General features: G+C 38.3%; 1 protein-coding gene across 1 annotated transcript in view; it reads left to right on the plus strand.

The window, feature by feature from the left end:
* Positions 1-14483, plus strand: part of PCP4 (Purkinje cell protein 4) — a 55487-nt gene that overhangs the window by 11778 nt on the left and 29226 nt on the right. Inside the window, exon 2 of the mRNA XM_030020571.2 lies at positions 8259-8310. Within this exon, the coding sequence (XP_029876431.1) occupies positions 8259-8310 (52 nt within the window). The remainder of the gene's footprint in view (positions 1-8258; positions 8311-14483) is intronic.

Here is a 14483-nt window from a genome sequence, read left to right on the forward strand (position 1 = left end):
TTCTATGTTCTGTATGACCTTGCAAACAGTTGCATCCAAACAAATGAGGCCTTGGGGATGGGAAGGTGTGGCTGGATTGGGCTAGACTGGGAAGTAGTTCTTAAGGCTGGTTTCCAGCCCAAAAATGCCCTTTCTGGAAATGTAGTGCTAGGTCTGATGCTACCAATAGATAGAAATAATAGAAAAAAGGAAGGGACCACCTTAACCTCAGTCATTTTTCATTTTATGCCATCTATCTTAATCAATTTTTATGTAATTGAAATATTCCTCTTGGGTCACCTTGATGTTTTCTCTTTATCAATTTCCAGTGTAATTAGGATATCACCTAATTAGGCTGTATCACCCATGCCCAACTGAGAGCTGAGGTAATTTTTGGCAAGTGATGTGAAGGCTTATTCTGTAGTTGATTTTACCCTCTTTGCCCTTTGCTAAACAAAACCTAACATGCAGTTTAGAGAAATTCCACTGTACCACATTGAGGTTCCAACTCTACTCATGCGAGTAATTCTGCTGAATTGAAGACAACTATTTGTCCACATATGAGTTACCCCTGTAAATAAGCCTTGCAGGATCAAATCCTCCATTTCCTGCAGAAAAAAGAGGGATTACTTCTCATGGCTGGCATGGTAATTAACAGGATTTGGGAAATACATTCTTGCAGCTGCTTTCAAAATGAACTTCAAAGATTCCATTAATCCCTGCCTCAAATAAAAAAAAAAAAAAATTGTGATTACAATGTCTTTGGAGAAATATCTGCTTAATAATATTTTAATTCAAAATATGCTAATAACCTAAATATTAAGCAAGCTACTGTTTGTGCTAATTATGTTGATTGCATTTGGTGTTGGTGTAAATATTCTGTTTAGAACATTATATTGAATCTGAATACAAAATCAGCAGGTTCTTACTGTGCTGATTTATAAATTACAGCCCAGCAATGGCAAAAGTAGGGCACAGTGAAAGTTCTTGTCTGTGCTATTAGAATATTTAAAACCAGCACTGTAAGTGGGTTTTTATATCCCAGATAGTGAATTCTTTCTGCCCAGTTCCATCAGGTACCTCCTTGTTTAACCTGAAAGTGTACTGGGTGCTGAAGCTCTGTTGTCTGTGTACACTCAGAGGTGCCTGTTCTGAGGATTTACCTCAAGCCAAAAGCTCAGTCTGGATGAAAGTGAACAACAACTCACACCTCTTAAATTGAGGCAAATGCCCTCTGCGAGCAACCCCGTGACTAAGGCACTCTGCCCATTGGGTAGAGTATGCATTTTGTATAGACATGTAAATAAAATGTGTGTTTTACATGGACAAGGACCACATTGCAAACAAAATAACCCAGGAGCGGGAACTGCAGCCCTGTCTTTCAACTACCCGGAGAAGCCCCAGCTTCAAGGTTACTCCTTCAGTTCCCATTGCTTTTTCTGTGCCTGGCTGTCCGCTGGATCAACAGGAGGGCCAGGGCCTTCCACCAGCATGCCTCCCTCCCATGGGAGTCATGGGTTCACCCTGAGTAAACAGTACCTAAACCTGCATGGATATCCTTCCTGGGGAAATGCAGCAACCAGTACCTCAGCAGTCAACCTGGTAAACAGCTTTTCACGCAGGTTGCAGCTTCTATTGACAGCTATACCTTGAGTATAGTGCTTTCCTTCTGTGTTTGAAAGTAGTGTTTGAGACTTAATTTGCACCAGTGTAAATGACTGGCAAAGATGCAAGGATTTGAATGCTGAGGTCCATGTTGTGTCCTTTATAGAAAAATGAAATTGTGAAGAGATTGTATCTTCCCCAGATCATTGCAATAGCAAGAGCCAGGCACTGGTCCACAGTGTCTAGAAGGAAAATCATCTGTAGTTACCCATAGCCTTATTGTTAATTTCTGACAAATATTACTGTGGTTTCTGGGATGACAATGTGCATGTGTGTGCATACTCATATGCTTTCAGTGACTACAAAAGTCATAGAAAACCAGTGCTGGTCACTGTGCCAACTTCTAGCCACTGTTGTTTGAATACCATCAGTTCATCTCAGCCCACCTGTGGAGTTTTTAACTTATTAACATAGCTGTAGGAGAGCCTTAATAAAATTAAGGACAATCAAGAGCTAGTCAAGTAGAACACAGTTTGACCCATGAACATAATTACAGAAATTGTCAGAGTGCCAGGGATCGTTTAGTTTAGACAGCCAGTATAGAAGGATGGATTCTGGCACTCTTGCTGTGGCAATATTATGCTGCCCTAGCAATGCAAGACAGCCAGAAAACTGGCTGTAGAAGACTCCCTTTGTGTAAAGGAGCACGCAGAGAAGGTGCTATGTAGGTGAGAGTAGAGGCCATATCCTAAACAACTAAGATCCTAGGGTGAGAGCAGCCAGGGAAAAGTTGTGGTCTCCAGAAAGCTACTTTGACCAGAAATACAAGCTTGGTCATAACCAGGAGTGGACTCCTTTGTACTGAAGTATATGTTGATAAATATTTTTCCTTTCTGTCAGGTGCCCAGAAAATGTGGTCTGTGATTTCTTACAGTGATGTGTGAGACAAGTAACAGGCACATTATCAGTTTTACTCATCGTTCAGACAAAATATTCACTAGATGTTCTGTACCTGATGCAATTACCTTAAATGTGGGCTTTGAAGGACACTTTCATCTCAAATATTGAGTACCACATCTATAAAAATATGGGAAAAAAGTAGAGGAGCTTGTAAAGGAGGCACAAATAGACCAGTGAGGAAAGTTTACTTGTGTAGCTTCTAATGCAATTTTCATTACTATATTCAAGCTTCTCTCTGGGATTCTTCAGTTCTGTCTGCAGATGTTCTTTAGGTGACTAGCTGTTACTGACGTGAATGAACCTGTACGTCACAGAAGTTGGTTTGGGATTTGCCATTTGGCTGTATTGCAGACCAGTTTTGGGAAGACTTATAATAGGAGAGAATGAGTGAAATGGCAGAATTTGTGCATGGCTCTACAGCAGCAGTACACTTTATCTCTCCCAGCTGTTCTTCTTCATGCTTTTTGATATATAATTCCAAAAAATACAGTGGTGCTAAAATTCCAGTCCCATTACTTAGAGGCCAGGTAGTCCTTGCAGCTTCAGTAAACAGAAATTTTTGTCACAGCAGCATCATTTTTCCTGCTCTTAACTTTTTATCTTAAACATGGTAATATCTTCTGTCCTTCTTGTTAACAAATTATTTACTGTGTTGTGGTTAAAAGTAATGTTTTTCACACTGGAATGTGTGAAATGCTGAGTGCTATAGTTTCAAGTCAATATGTGACATTAGAAAGAGGTGGTCAAACGTAGTGAAACAGATCTCCAGTAAAGAAGAGTTTAACCTAATTAATCACATTGACATCCTGAATTCTACAGAGTGTATCCACTCATCCCAGGTCATAGCTGCTTGGTTCTTGACTGTACTTAAATTTTGGATCTTCACTTAGTTTCTGACATATAGCTTGTGCTCTTTGCTAGAATGTGAAAGAAAAGCAATTGCAAAATTCCCATTTATTTCAGTAGGCTCAGGTTATCACCTCATCAAGTAATTATCTTTAAGTGGCATGTATGCATAATGTATTGATCTACCAGCAATAACTGATGTTCCCCTCAGTGCCCACTGCTTGTTTTTAAAATTAATATGTTGTCTTCTGGGTTTTTCAATAGCAAATTTATACCTGGTGTTAAAAAACATGGCAAACTCTGGGTTCTTAGAACCAGGGGAGTTGAACATAATGTGCCTGGACAGGAGGTACACCAAAAAGGAGACTATGTGAAATATGTAGGACCCACATTTGATAGTTTTCTGTTCTGTGTTTTTAATCCAGATTTCTCTAATTCATTCTGTACCTTTTAGGAAGTGTGCATGCTAATGTAATGTCCTCAAAATTCTGCCTAGGGGAAACTAAAAAATGTACTATGAACCTTCAGGCAGTAATGATTACATAAGTATGCTTTGGGATCTACCTATGCCTATAGTCTAATGAACGTCAACTGTCGCTTACTTCAGTAATCTAAAAGTCAGTTATCTTCAAAGATCAACCAACACTAAGTAAAGATCAGCCTGTAAGAACTTTGTTTCTTATGTTGTTTCTGGATAAAGTCAGCCCTAATTGTCCTAATTTGAAGAACTGTACAGGAAGTATTTAGTCCTGAAAAACAGCAGGTAGAAATTGCTGTATCTCCTGATCATTCTGCTGTTGACTATAAAGCTTTCCTTACTTGGAAAACATGGAAAATCCTTAAGCAGATATTTACAGTGACATTTTTATTTGCAGGAAGGTTATAAACTTCATAAATTTAAAATTTATTTTTCAGTACTTTTTAATTTAAAGGCTAAAGCAGCTGAACTCTTTAATTAAAGCAGAAGGCTATGAAAAAAATAAGATGCTTATGAAATAGTTTAGATTGATTCAATTTATAACTCTTACAGAGAAAATTTTGTATGGAGAACAGATGGTATTGCAGAATAAAGGCTTGCTTTGCACACAGCTGCCTGACCCACAGCCATTTTTGTGCTGTATTGTACCAATGTGTATTTCTTTGTCACACATGTACTGCCTTTTGCTAGGGATGGACCTGGTAGCAAAACAAGGCTTAAGAAAAGCTTAGGATATGCACAGACTTCACTGCTGTTCCTCTTGTCAGTGAGTACAGAGCTTCTGAATAACATTTTATATGTGTCAGTGAAATTATTTTTGTCCTGAGTCAAGTTTACACTGACTTTCTGCTACTCTTTCCACCATTTCTATTCTCTTAATTCTACCCTTGGATGCTCTTTCATTATTTGATGTAGAAAAAATAGACTGTTGAAAATCTGCAGCCACTGCTTTACTGGGATACAGCCTGCTGTACCTTGTTGGCCCTGCACTGAGATGAAGGAGCAGAATAATGTTATTACTGATAGGGCCCATTTGCCTGAGAACTTTCTGACAGTTTCATGTCCCTGATCTTGGGCTTTCTGTGGCTCATCAAAAGCCAAACAACTGCTCTGCCCCCAAAAATTCTGTAATCAACACCTGGCTACAATCCCTAACACTAAGGCACTAATTGGAAGCATAACTGAAAAGGTCAAGCTATTTCAAGACAAGAACAGAATGTAAGATTAAAGGCAAAAATTAGGCTTGGGGGTACAGGAGGGGCTAGAAGAATGAGTAGAAAAGCTGCTGCAGTAATTTAACATTCTTCTTGAGAAGTCCTCTGGGCTGCACATTCACTTTTGACCTTAGTTGGTACACCTATGGGACTAATTTAGTACAATTTTTCATACCACATTAACTAGCTGCTGTGTATAGCACAGAATTTAACAGGAAAGTAAACCTGTTTTCTTACTGGGACTTTTGGCATATGGCAGTAGTCCTTTTTCCTTCCTCTTCTGACAAATTGTGAGTGACTTTGATTTTGGAGACTTTCTTAATGATGTGCTTTGATGTTCTGTAAAACCACTGAGTTAAAAATTAATATAGCCCCAAGCAGTCATAAACTATGTTTCCTCCTACGCAACATAGCAACAAAACTGTTTATCCTGTTTTACTGTATAATCATTACGGTTTTGCACTCATGTTCATTTTGGCTCTGTTTCTTCTTCGATGCCTAGTGGGAAGTTTATTCAGTGCTTCTGTCCTTGTGCTTGCCTTAGAAAATGCTGGGGAATTTTAGAAGCAATCTTTGAATGAAAGAAGCTGGCTATAAGTTATAGGAAACAGAAAGTGTTAGACTGCTTTTATCTTTTAAAATATGGTCAACAACTTTGGGGTTTTCTGCTTAAAAGCAAAACTCAGAAATTAAGATTTTTCTTGTATTTCATTGATTTTAATTTGACCTATTGTTTGAGGACAATATCTGTTTTATCAGCTTTTGGAGGGCTTTCATCCATTGCTTCTTCAAAACACCCTTAGTAACTCCTCCTCATGTTTAGTCCTCTTGTGCTCTGAAAGACATTAGAAAGCTAAGCTTTGTTCTGCAGCCTGTGGTAGCATCATGAAAGGTGATGAAAGAAGCAAGAAGATCCAGCTTCTAATAATACCAGCATTTTGAAAATGTTTTTAAAAAAAATAGGTCCATTGAATGTATTGAAATAAAAGGCTAAAGGTTTTGCAAGTGGATGATCACGTTGTATAAGGCTTTTTCATAAGTTTCAATGCCTTGTTAATGAGAAACTGATTTTCACTTTCAAATCCATTGCACTCACTTGGAGGACAGCACAGTGCTTACAGACCAAAATATGTATATAACTGAAGGAAAGGCTATCAGAAGCTTGTTTGGCAGAGTTTCAGGATTCATTCTGTATATGTCCAATGGTCACCAATCAAATGAATGGCTGTAGAATACTTAAGACTGATTTCAGGCTTAAAGAAAAAATCTTGGCCTCATGAACAGAAAAACCTGCATTGACCAAAGCCAAATTTTTATTTGTTTTCTGTGACCACTTTCCCCTCTGCTTGAGGGAAAATCCTGAGAAATGAAATAAATGTGTGGATCCATATTCCAGCACCCCATCAATAGCAGACTGAACCTGACAGGTATAGCCTAGGGAGGAAAGAGAAGCTTTCATAAAGGCTAAGTAGCACAGCCTGAAACACTTAGGAAATAAGACAACTTGAAAAAGTATTTAAAAATAAACAGGGGAGGGAAAAGCAATATAGTTACCATTTTATAGATAGGAAAAATCCAGTTTTTGGGGTTTTTGGGAGGTCCCAGTAAATTAACACTAAAATCTAGTTTCAGATGTGGATTGAAATTGAAATATGGAAATATCAACCAAACTTTATATAAAGGTTAATATCTTTAGCAAAACTTGTTGTCAGGTGGATTTATTGATTTCTGGCTGTTGGTAACTTTCACTTTTGTGAAAGATATTTATCCCTTTAGAATTCCATTCTTTGATGTTATTGGCTAAGTTTTCTCTCCTGTCTTAGGTCTGAGGCTCCAGGGAGAAAAAAAATGTATTTCCATCATATGAGGAGACTGTAGCTGTGCTTATAGACTCAGAGTTGTTTTCTCTGGGGATCCTCTGTTTCATTGCACAGAGTGAGAGATGAGGCAGAGCCAGTAGAGCAGAGGTATATGCACTGAAGTCTACCACGGAAAAGATGAGAAAACCCGCCACTGGCATGTGGATGCATGATAGACCATATGTAGCTCTCTTGTATTCTCCTGAGGGGTTTGAAGAGTTTGCTTCCCCACTCTGGCTTCTATAATAAGAGCTAAGAGTACACATGAAGGTTTTGTCCTTATGTTGCGATTAGCTCCATGTACACAGAATACCCTGATAATACCACTGCTGTGGGAGATGGACAGAAACCAGAGCAGTAGGGAAGGTTTTAACCAGATATTCTAGAGTAAATACCTTCAGATAAGTATGCCTGTGTGAATTTTCATAAGAGAATTGATATCACTGTCCATATTTTGGTACAAGCCATTTGGTTTGCAATGCTACTGTAGCTGTTAACTTTCCTGATGCATGAGGATATGCTGCCCCTGATGGCTGAATGCAGCTGGATTTATTCACTGAATTTAATATTCTGAGTTTTTTACATGTACAACCCTAGAGGACAAATTCTTTAGTCTATTTCAGTAATACATACAAGTATGAATAATTTTGCATAAGAAATGCAAGTTTTGCCATACTTGCTAAAGTAACAATTCCACACGTGGGATGCTTTCTCTGGGGGATGCAGCATGATTTTCATGGAGTGACCATTTCTAAGCTAGAAAGTTACCTAGTAGTGTAACCACACTAATGCAGCCCTGCCACTGTGAATATTTATTTTGACTGTGCTGGTGTTTGCCATATGTTACTTAGTAGAGTGATTTAAATCAGATTGTTTCATGGAAAGTCATGAGGCTATTCCTTGGACAGAGTGAATTGAAGTGGGAAGTTCCATCTCCGCTTGTGGCCATGACAGAAAGATGAGTCTTCTGGCCAAAGTCAGGTCAGAAGAATCATGGAAATGGAGGCACAGCAGGGACCTGAAGAGATATCCTGCTGTAGCTCATACCCTTGCACTGCTGGAAACTTGATTACATGTATTCCATCACTAATGTGATAATTATACACAGTTACATATATAGTTGCACAGCGGTACCTAAATGGTACTAAGCATTCCTGTTCTGACTGGTAGTGTTTCAAAGCAACATTGCATGAGAGTGAATGACTATCCAAGTTATCAAGGGAAAATCGGGCTGTAACTGCTAGTAATTCCAAGGGGAAAATGCACATTCAAGTTTTTTCTAACCACTTGTTTTGTTTTTTTTTTTTCCCCCAACAGAGACAAGGAACTGGAGCTACAAATGGAAAAGACAAGACATCTGGTGAGAATGGTAAGAGTATTTCTTGATGGAGAACATTGAGTCAGATTGAGCCAAAATTTTTTACTGTAATGATAGATGTCAGGTAGCAACATCCATGGTTTCATATCTTATCTTTTGAATGTGTTTTAAAAAATGGAAGGGCTTCAGTGGGATTGTTTTCTTTATATTCGTATGTTCAAACCATCTACTAAAGTAGAGACCTGATTCTGAGCTCGTACATGGTAAGCCAAAGGCCTCTGTAGAAGTCAGTGCAGATACAAATGGGGCTAGAACAAGACAGTGTTAAGTATGTGAAAAGAACACCAAGAGACCAGGTGAAGTATTATGAGCAGCTGCTATGTGAATGGGGAAGGTGAACAAAAGTAAACTAATTACAAAGGACTTGCTCATAAACATGGTTTCTGTGGTCTGATTCATCCCACCTAATTTTAGGTCCATAACTAAGATACCAGAGTTAGAAGCCACTTGCACAGAGCTCATTTGAGTGTTGCTAGAGATAGGGTATGGATGGAGTAGCTTGCGTGGAAGGACCATATGGCAAATAGGCTCCTAACTTCGGAACTCTGTATGAATGAATCTGGACTTATGCTGCACTGCTCTAAGGGGTGAGTCATTGGGGTTTTTTTGGACTTTAACGAAGGGGTGGGCAGGAACCAATTTCTGCCCCTTAAGTGGCACAAACAATTCTAATTGGAAAATGTTGATTTCCAGCCCCCTGCAACCACCCCCCCCAAGTCCAACTGAATTTTCAGTGAAAACAGAAATTGTTTTTTTACCTGAAATCTCATCTTATTTCCTATAGGAGGCAGAAATGCTTTACACACAAATGATCACCTGATTAAAATCCAGTTACTGTCAGAAACATTTTTCAAAGGAAAACATTTTGATCAGCTTTCTTACATACCTAGCTGAATGAGGCAGCATCAGTTTGTAGACATTCATGAATAAGATGAGGATTGAACTATGTAAATATGCTGTCTGCTTCTGTTTGATCATCCAGTTCTAATTAAAATACTATGTTCTGGTAGTCCATCCCATCTACTGAAAAGCATGAAGAATGTAAGTCTCTTCTCTGAAAAGCCACGGGTTTTCTGAGATAGGATATTTGAGCAGTTATTTTGGATATATATTTTGGCTTTTAGGTGTTGGTCTGAACAGAATTTTTGGGCCCTTTGAGGCAACACATCTTAAAACATTAAGAGGCTTCTTTATGCTTAGTTTTCCTATTACAGAGAGGTGACTTTCCCATAAGGGCTGTTTGCATAACGTTACAGTAAATGAAATCCATAGATGATGTTCCCAATATGATAAAACACAAATTAGAGTGGAAAAAAAATATTTTGGCTTGTTAGAGTGTCTTGAATTAGTGGGAACAAATGTACCCTGACAGCAAAGCCATTTGCATTCTCAAGTTAACAGGAAAGGAAAGCAAGCAAAATTATGTCAGCCATTCGGGCAGCATGGGAAGCATGTTTTTCTCTTTACTGTTTGAGCATGTTATGAACTGAGCTCATTTGCCTTGAATTTCTTCCCAAATAAAATTGTCCTGTTGTCAAGTTTAGCTTAGATTTACTGATCCTGCAGCCTTTTTAAAAGCAAATTCTTTTTTTCTCAAAGGGAATTTTGAGTGAGAAAGGACTTCATCATTAATTCACAAATATATATGATTCTAGTTATAGCATAGTTTTAGGTGTAATATAAACAGGCAGATGCGCAGTTAATCTTAGACAAATAGATACCAATTATTTTTTGTAATGAAATATAACAAAAAGCCTGTCACCTACATAAAATAGAGGTGCAGAAGGGGAGATGGAATAGAGTCCTCTGGTCTCCCCAATCCACAGGCTTGCATGAAAATAAAGCAGAATCAGAACTTTGAAGCTGAGATTGAATTCTAAATCAAAGAAGCAGAAATGTATAGCTCTTTGTCCTTATTAGCTCTGTGCAGTTAGAACTCAAGTAGAAGTGATTTATTCCTCTGAAAATTGGGGTGTACTGCAAACCCACATACACAATATAAATCCTCATTACATGCTTTTTGGCCAGAAGTCTGCAATATGTTCATGTCTTAAATTTTCATTGTGGCTGTTACGAGCCTCTTCATATGTTTGTCTCCCTGTCAAAAGGAAACTTTCCCTCTTGTGGAAAAGGGGGGAGGGAGGAGAAATCAAAACCCCTTTCATCTTGTTTAAAAAATAAAAAAAGTCATGCTATGAAAATGGGTGCAAAGGCAAACTAGTCTGGTCACTATCCTTGCTCTTGATTACAAGATCAGGAAAAGCTGCTGAAAACTAGCCCTAACAACAAATAGGGTCAGCTGTTTTCGGAATTTTTGATTCACACAGTGGAGATACTGCTATGGGTAGAGTTTTGTTTGTGCATTGTTTGTAGAAAATGAATTTTGGGCCTGTCTCTGGGCTGGATCAAAACTGGAGAAAATAAAACTAATGACTGTGGCAGTCAGCATTCTCCCTCTTTGAAGACATGTATGGTGTTGCTGTTATTGTAAAGCATTCAGGGAAATTTAATCTCCGAAGATTCCTTTTATAGTAGTGATAGTTTTGGTAGACACTTACAAATGCTTGTTCTTGTTTGACCTTTGTTAGATAGCAGCATTATATCTGTAGTTGTATTTAGTTCCTACCACCACAGCAGTAGTCTCTCTGAGCCTCCCTTCCAGTGGAGAATTTTATCACACACACAATGCAGGCTCAGTCCTGATGTCTACAGAACTGGCACTGCCTTGTTCTAGCAGCCTTGCTTGTTGGCTCAGGGGGATGAGCAATGGAAAAGGCTGAGCTTCAGAAAAGCCAGTAGTGTGGAGCAGTGATATGCCACAGTACAAGAGTTTGTGATAATGGGAGAAGCAAATCCCATACACAAACTGTACTGGTTGTCATGCTGATGAATGGACTGTTGTACCTACGTGGGACCTTCATTCGTCAGCAGTTATCTTCCCTCAGCTGCCTTCTTGAACGGTCTTCCAGACTGCTAGGTGGTGAGGCGTGGGGGACAAAGCTCCTTCTTCTCTTCCAGAGCACCGGTTATGAGCAGACAGGATTCCTCTCCACTGTATTTCGTATAATATGTACCACCATATCTTCTTGGGTTTTATGCAGGAACAAGTCTGGTAGTTCTTGAAGCTGTATCACTATTATAAATACTGAATAATCACTTGTGTTGGAGTAGCTTTTACACACACTGAGAGTTTTGCTGTTAACCTTCGATGACCTCAGTGGATGCTGGTCAAGCCCTAGATGACATTTGTCTATCTTGACCTTTTAAACAAGTTGTAGTTTGTCCTTTTACAGGTTATGATCAAAATCAGATGGTGATTCATGTCTTCCTAAGGAAGAGTGACTCTCGCATTACAGTGTGCTCTCATGGTACATCAGTGGCTAATGAAGCCAATGGAAGAGCTCCTGATAGCTTCAGCGGACACTGTGTAATGCTGAGTAGCTTTTCCATCCAAAACATACTATTGCTATAGTTTATAATATAAACACACTATATTGTCAGGGAAATCTATGTAGCTTCATCCTGTTGTCAGAGTGGGAAGAACAAAAATATTATTGGGAGTAAACTATATAAACTAGTTTTCCTGGGTGAAAACTGGTCAAAGGACTATTTTTAAAGAAAAAACACCCTAATAATTAGCAGTAATACTATGCATACAGAAGCATAGGTATAAAACAACTTGTTGTACATAGGAGCCATGTAACTGCAGCTGCCATAACCTCACTGGGTCTTGAAGGACCTCAGTCTACCTGAAAGCCATGACATATTTATGTATGCCATTATGAGCTTAACTTGTAAACTCTATTATATAATGCTGTTCTCCATGGTAGAAAATTGAAAGGGAAGACAGCAGTACTATCTGCATGCACCTTCTATATGAATCTGACTTGGTGTAATAGAGTCAGTGTGGGATAAGAAGCTATAATTTCCTTTTTGCTCACCTGGTTTGATTAATCTGGCCTATCATGTTTGCAAATGCATCCTAAATGAAAACAGGGTGTTCCTAATGTACTATTCTTACTACCTTGGCAATATTATGAAGTTCCTTTGTAGGTTAACACTTGTCACTTCTCATTCTGTTTCACATTACTCTGTGTTTTTTTTTTTTTGCTATGTAATTTGTGAGCTGGTATCATACAATCTACTCTTTACAGCCTAGCACAACTGTCAGTGAAATAATTGCATCAGAACCAATTATTTCTATCTTCAGATTTAGAATCACTCTTTTTCCTATCAATAGATCTTACCCTTTCTTAAAGTATGAAAGGCATGTATTTAATTGATATTTGTTAATCATTTGCTTGGAATATGAGATTTATCATTCAGCAGTATCAATATTTATAATAACAAAATACACATTTTCATGTGATGAATTCTATAACTTCCTTGGTCTGAGTGAAATGAAAAATGAATAGGTTTTGCATGAATTTAAATGTCATTGTGGATTAGGCCTACACAATCATGGCGAGATGGTCAGTTGTACTGAAACAGTAAAGCCCCTTTCAGTTTCTACTTGTTCTTAAGAATTTGTCTTGTTAGCATATGATCTCTGCTTTGGGGTGGTCAGAAAACTACAAATGAATAAATACTCTGCATTTCTTCCTCTCCATACAGTGCATCATGGGATGCCTCTACATAAGGATAAGGAAACAGTAGAGTTAATAAAGTAAATTCTTATCTTTTACATCTAAAATGGAGTCATCTAAACTCACTTCAATCTGAATGCTTCTAGAAAACATTTAACAGTAACGGTAAAGAATTGTAAAACAATCATGCATGGTAGAATAGAGAGATCTCTAGCAAGCTTTCCTGGTAGAGAGGTATGCATCTTGCAGTGTTATTAACAGTCCATTCACCCACTTCATGTACTTAAGGAATTTAGGAAATTCTGTACTCTGTGCACACTACACTCAAGAATAAAGAATCTTGCTAGGTCCGACAGAGTGAATAATCATCTTCATAGTTATTTATGGAGAGTGCTTAGCTTAATAGAGCTTTAATTCCTGGCTAGAGGCCAGGATCATTACTGTAGTATGGTCTAACAAAAATATCTGTTTAAGAACTTGAAATTAATTTTCCACTAATATTCTCTGATGACTATGTAAAAATGTACTGGTTTTGGGAACAGCTCTACAAATAAACTTACTTATGGAAAAATGATTTTGAAAAGGGAGGGAACACATGAGGCTAATTTGTATAAATATTCAAAGGATCTCATGGAACACTGTTTGCTGTATCTGCCCAGGTCTAGAGGTCATGTTCTTTAGTCACCAGAAAGGACAGTGACTGAGCTGTACCATTGCAATGCCTTGTGTATTTTCTTTCCCACAAAATATTGCTTGTGTGGCAAAAAATGAAATGAATCTTGCAAGCAACTGCTGAATTAATGTTTAAAAAAAAAAAAACCAAACAAAAAAAACCCCAAAACAAACCACAAAACCCCTCAACCGTTTCAGACTGCTTCACTCTGATATTCCCCCCCCCCCCCCAGCACTAATCAGAAGTTAGAATGGGAATATTGTATGAAACTAATACTGAGTTTTCCTGGGTATTAGGTTGATAGTAGGGGGGAAAATTACCTTGCCCTCTTGTCTCTTTTCACTATGGTGTTCTGCTAAAATTTTCTTGTCCCTTGAAAGTGGTGCTTCATGGAACATGATCTCACAGTCAGTAATGCAGTCCCTCTCTTCTACTTTCAATCTATATCCAGAGCCAAATTCTGTCCTATCTCATACAACCTAGCTGGTACTAGTGGGGATTTAGGAAGTGAAATGAGAATAATTTGCTGTACCTCATCCCCCATCTCTTAAAATGGGAAGTCTGTGTCTCAGCAACATTCCTAGACTTATATGCAACCATCAAATAATGTAACACCTTCACAAAGCCTAAATACAGAAGTGTTTGAGGCCTCAGCATAGTTACATAAGTTGTATTTGGTCATGTACAGATCGCTCAGGCTCAGAAGAAGGTGTAAAAATCCTGTGTGAACTCATCACCGTGATCTGTAGCTGAGAGTGTTTCAGATGAGTTAGGAGAAAAATTTAAAGTAAACGGTTCTAGATGAATCCCTTCTCAAGGCATAGCTATGCATGGCAAAAACACTGCAGGCAACCTTATCCGCTGAGTTTCATTTCAGGCACGTTCTTGGGGACAGCTACACACAA

This window comes from Aquila chrysaetos, chromosome 7, assembly GCF_900496995.4.
Source record: "Aquila chrysaetos chrysaetos chromosome 7, bAquChr1.4, whole genome shotgun sequence".
NCBI classification, from domain to species: Eukaryota; Metazoa; Chordata; class Aves; order Accipitriformes; family Accipitridae; genus Aquila; species Aquila chrysaetos.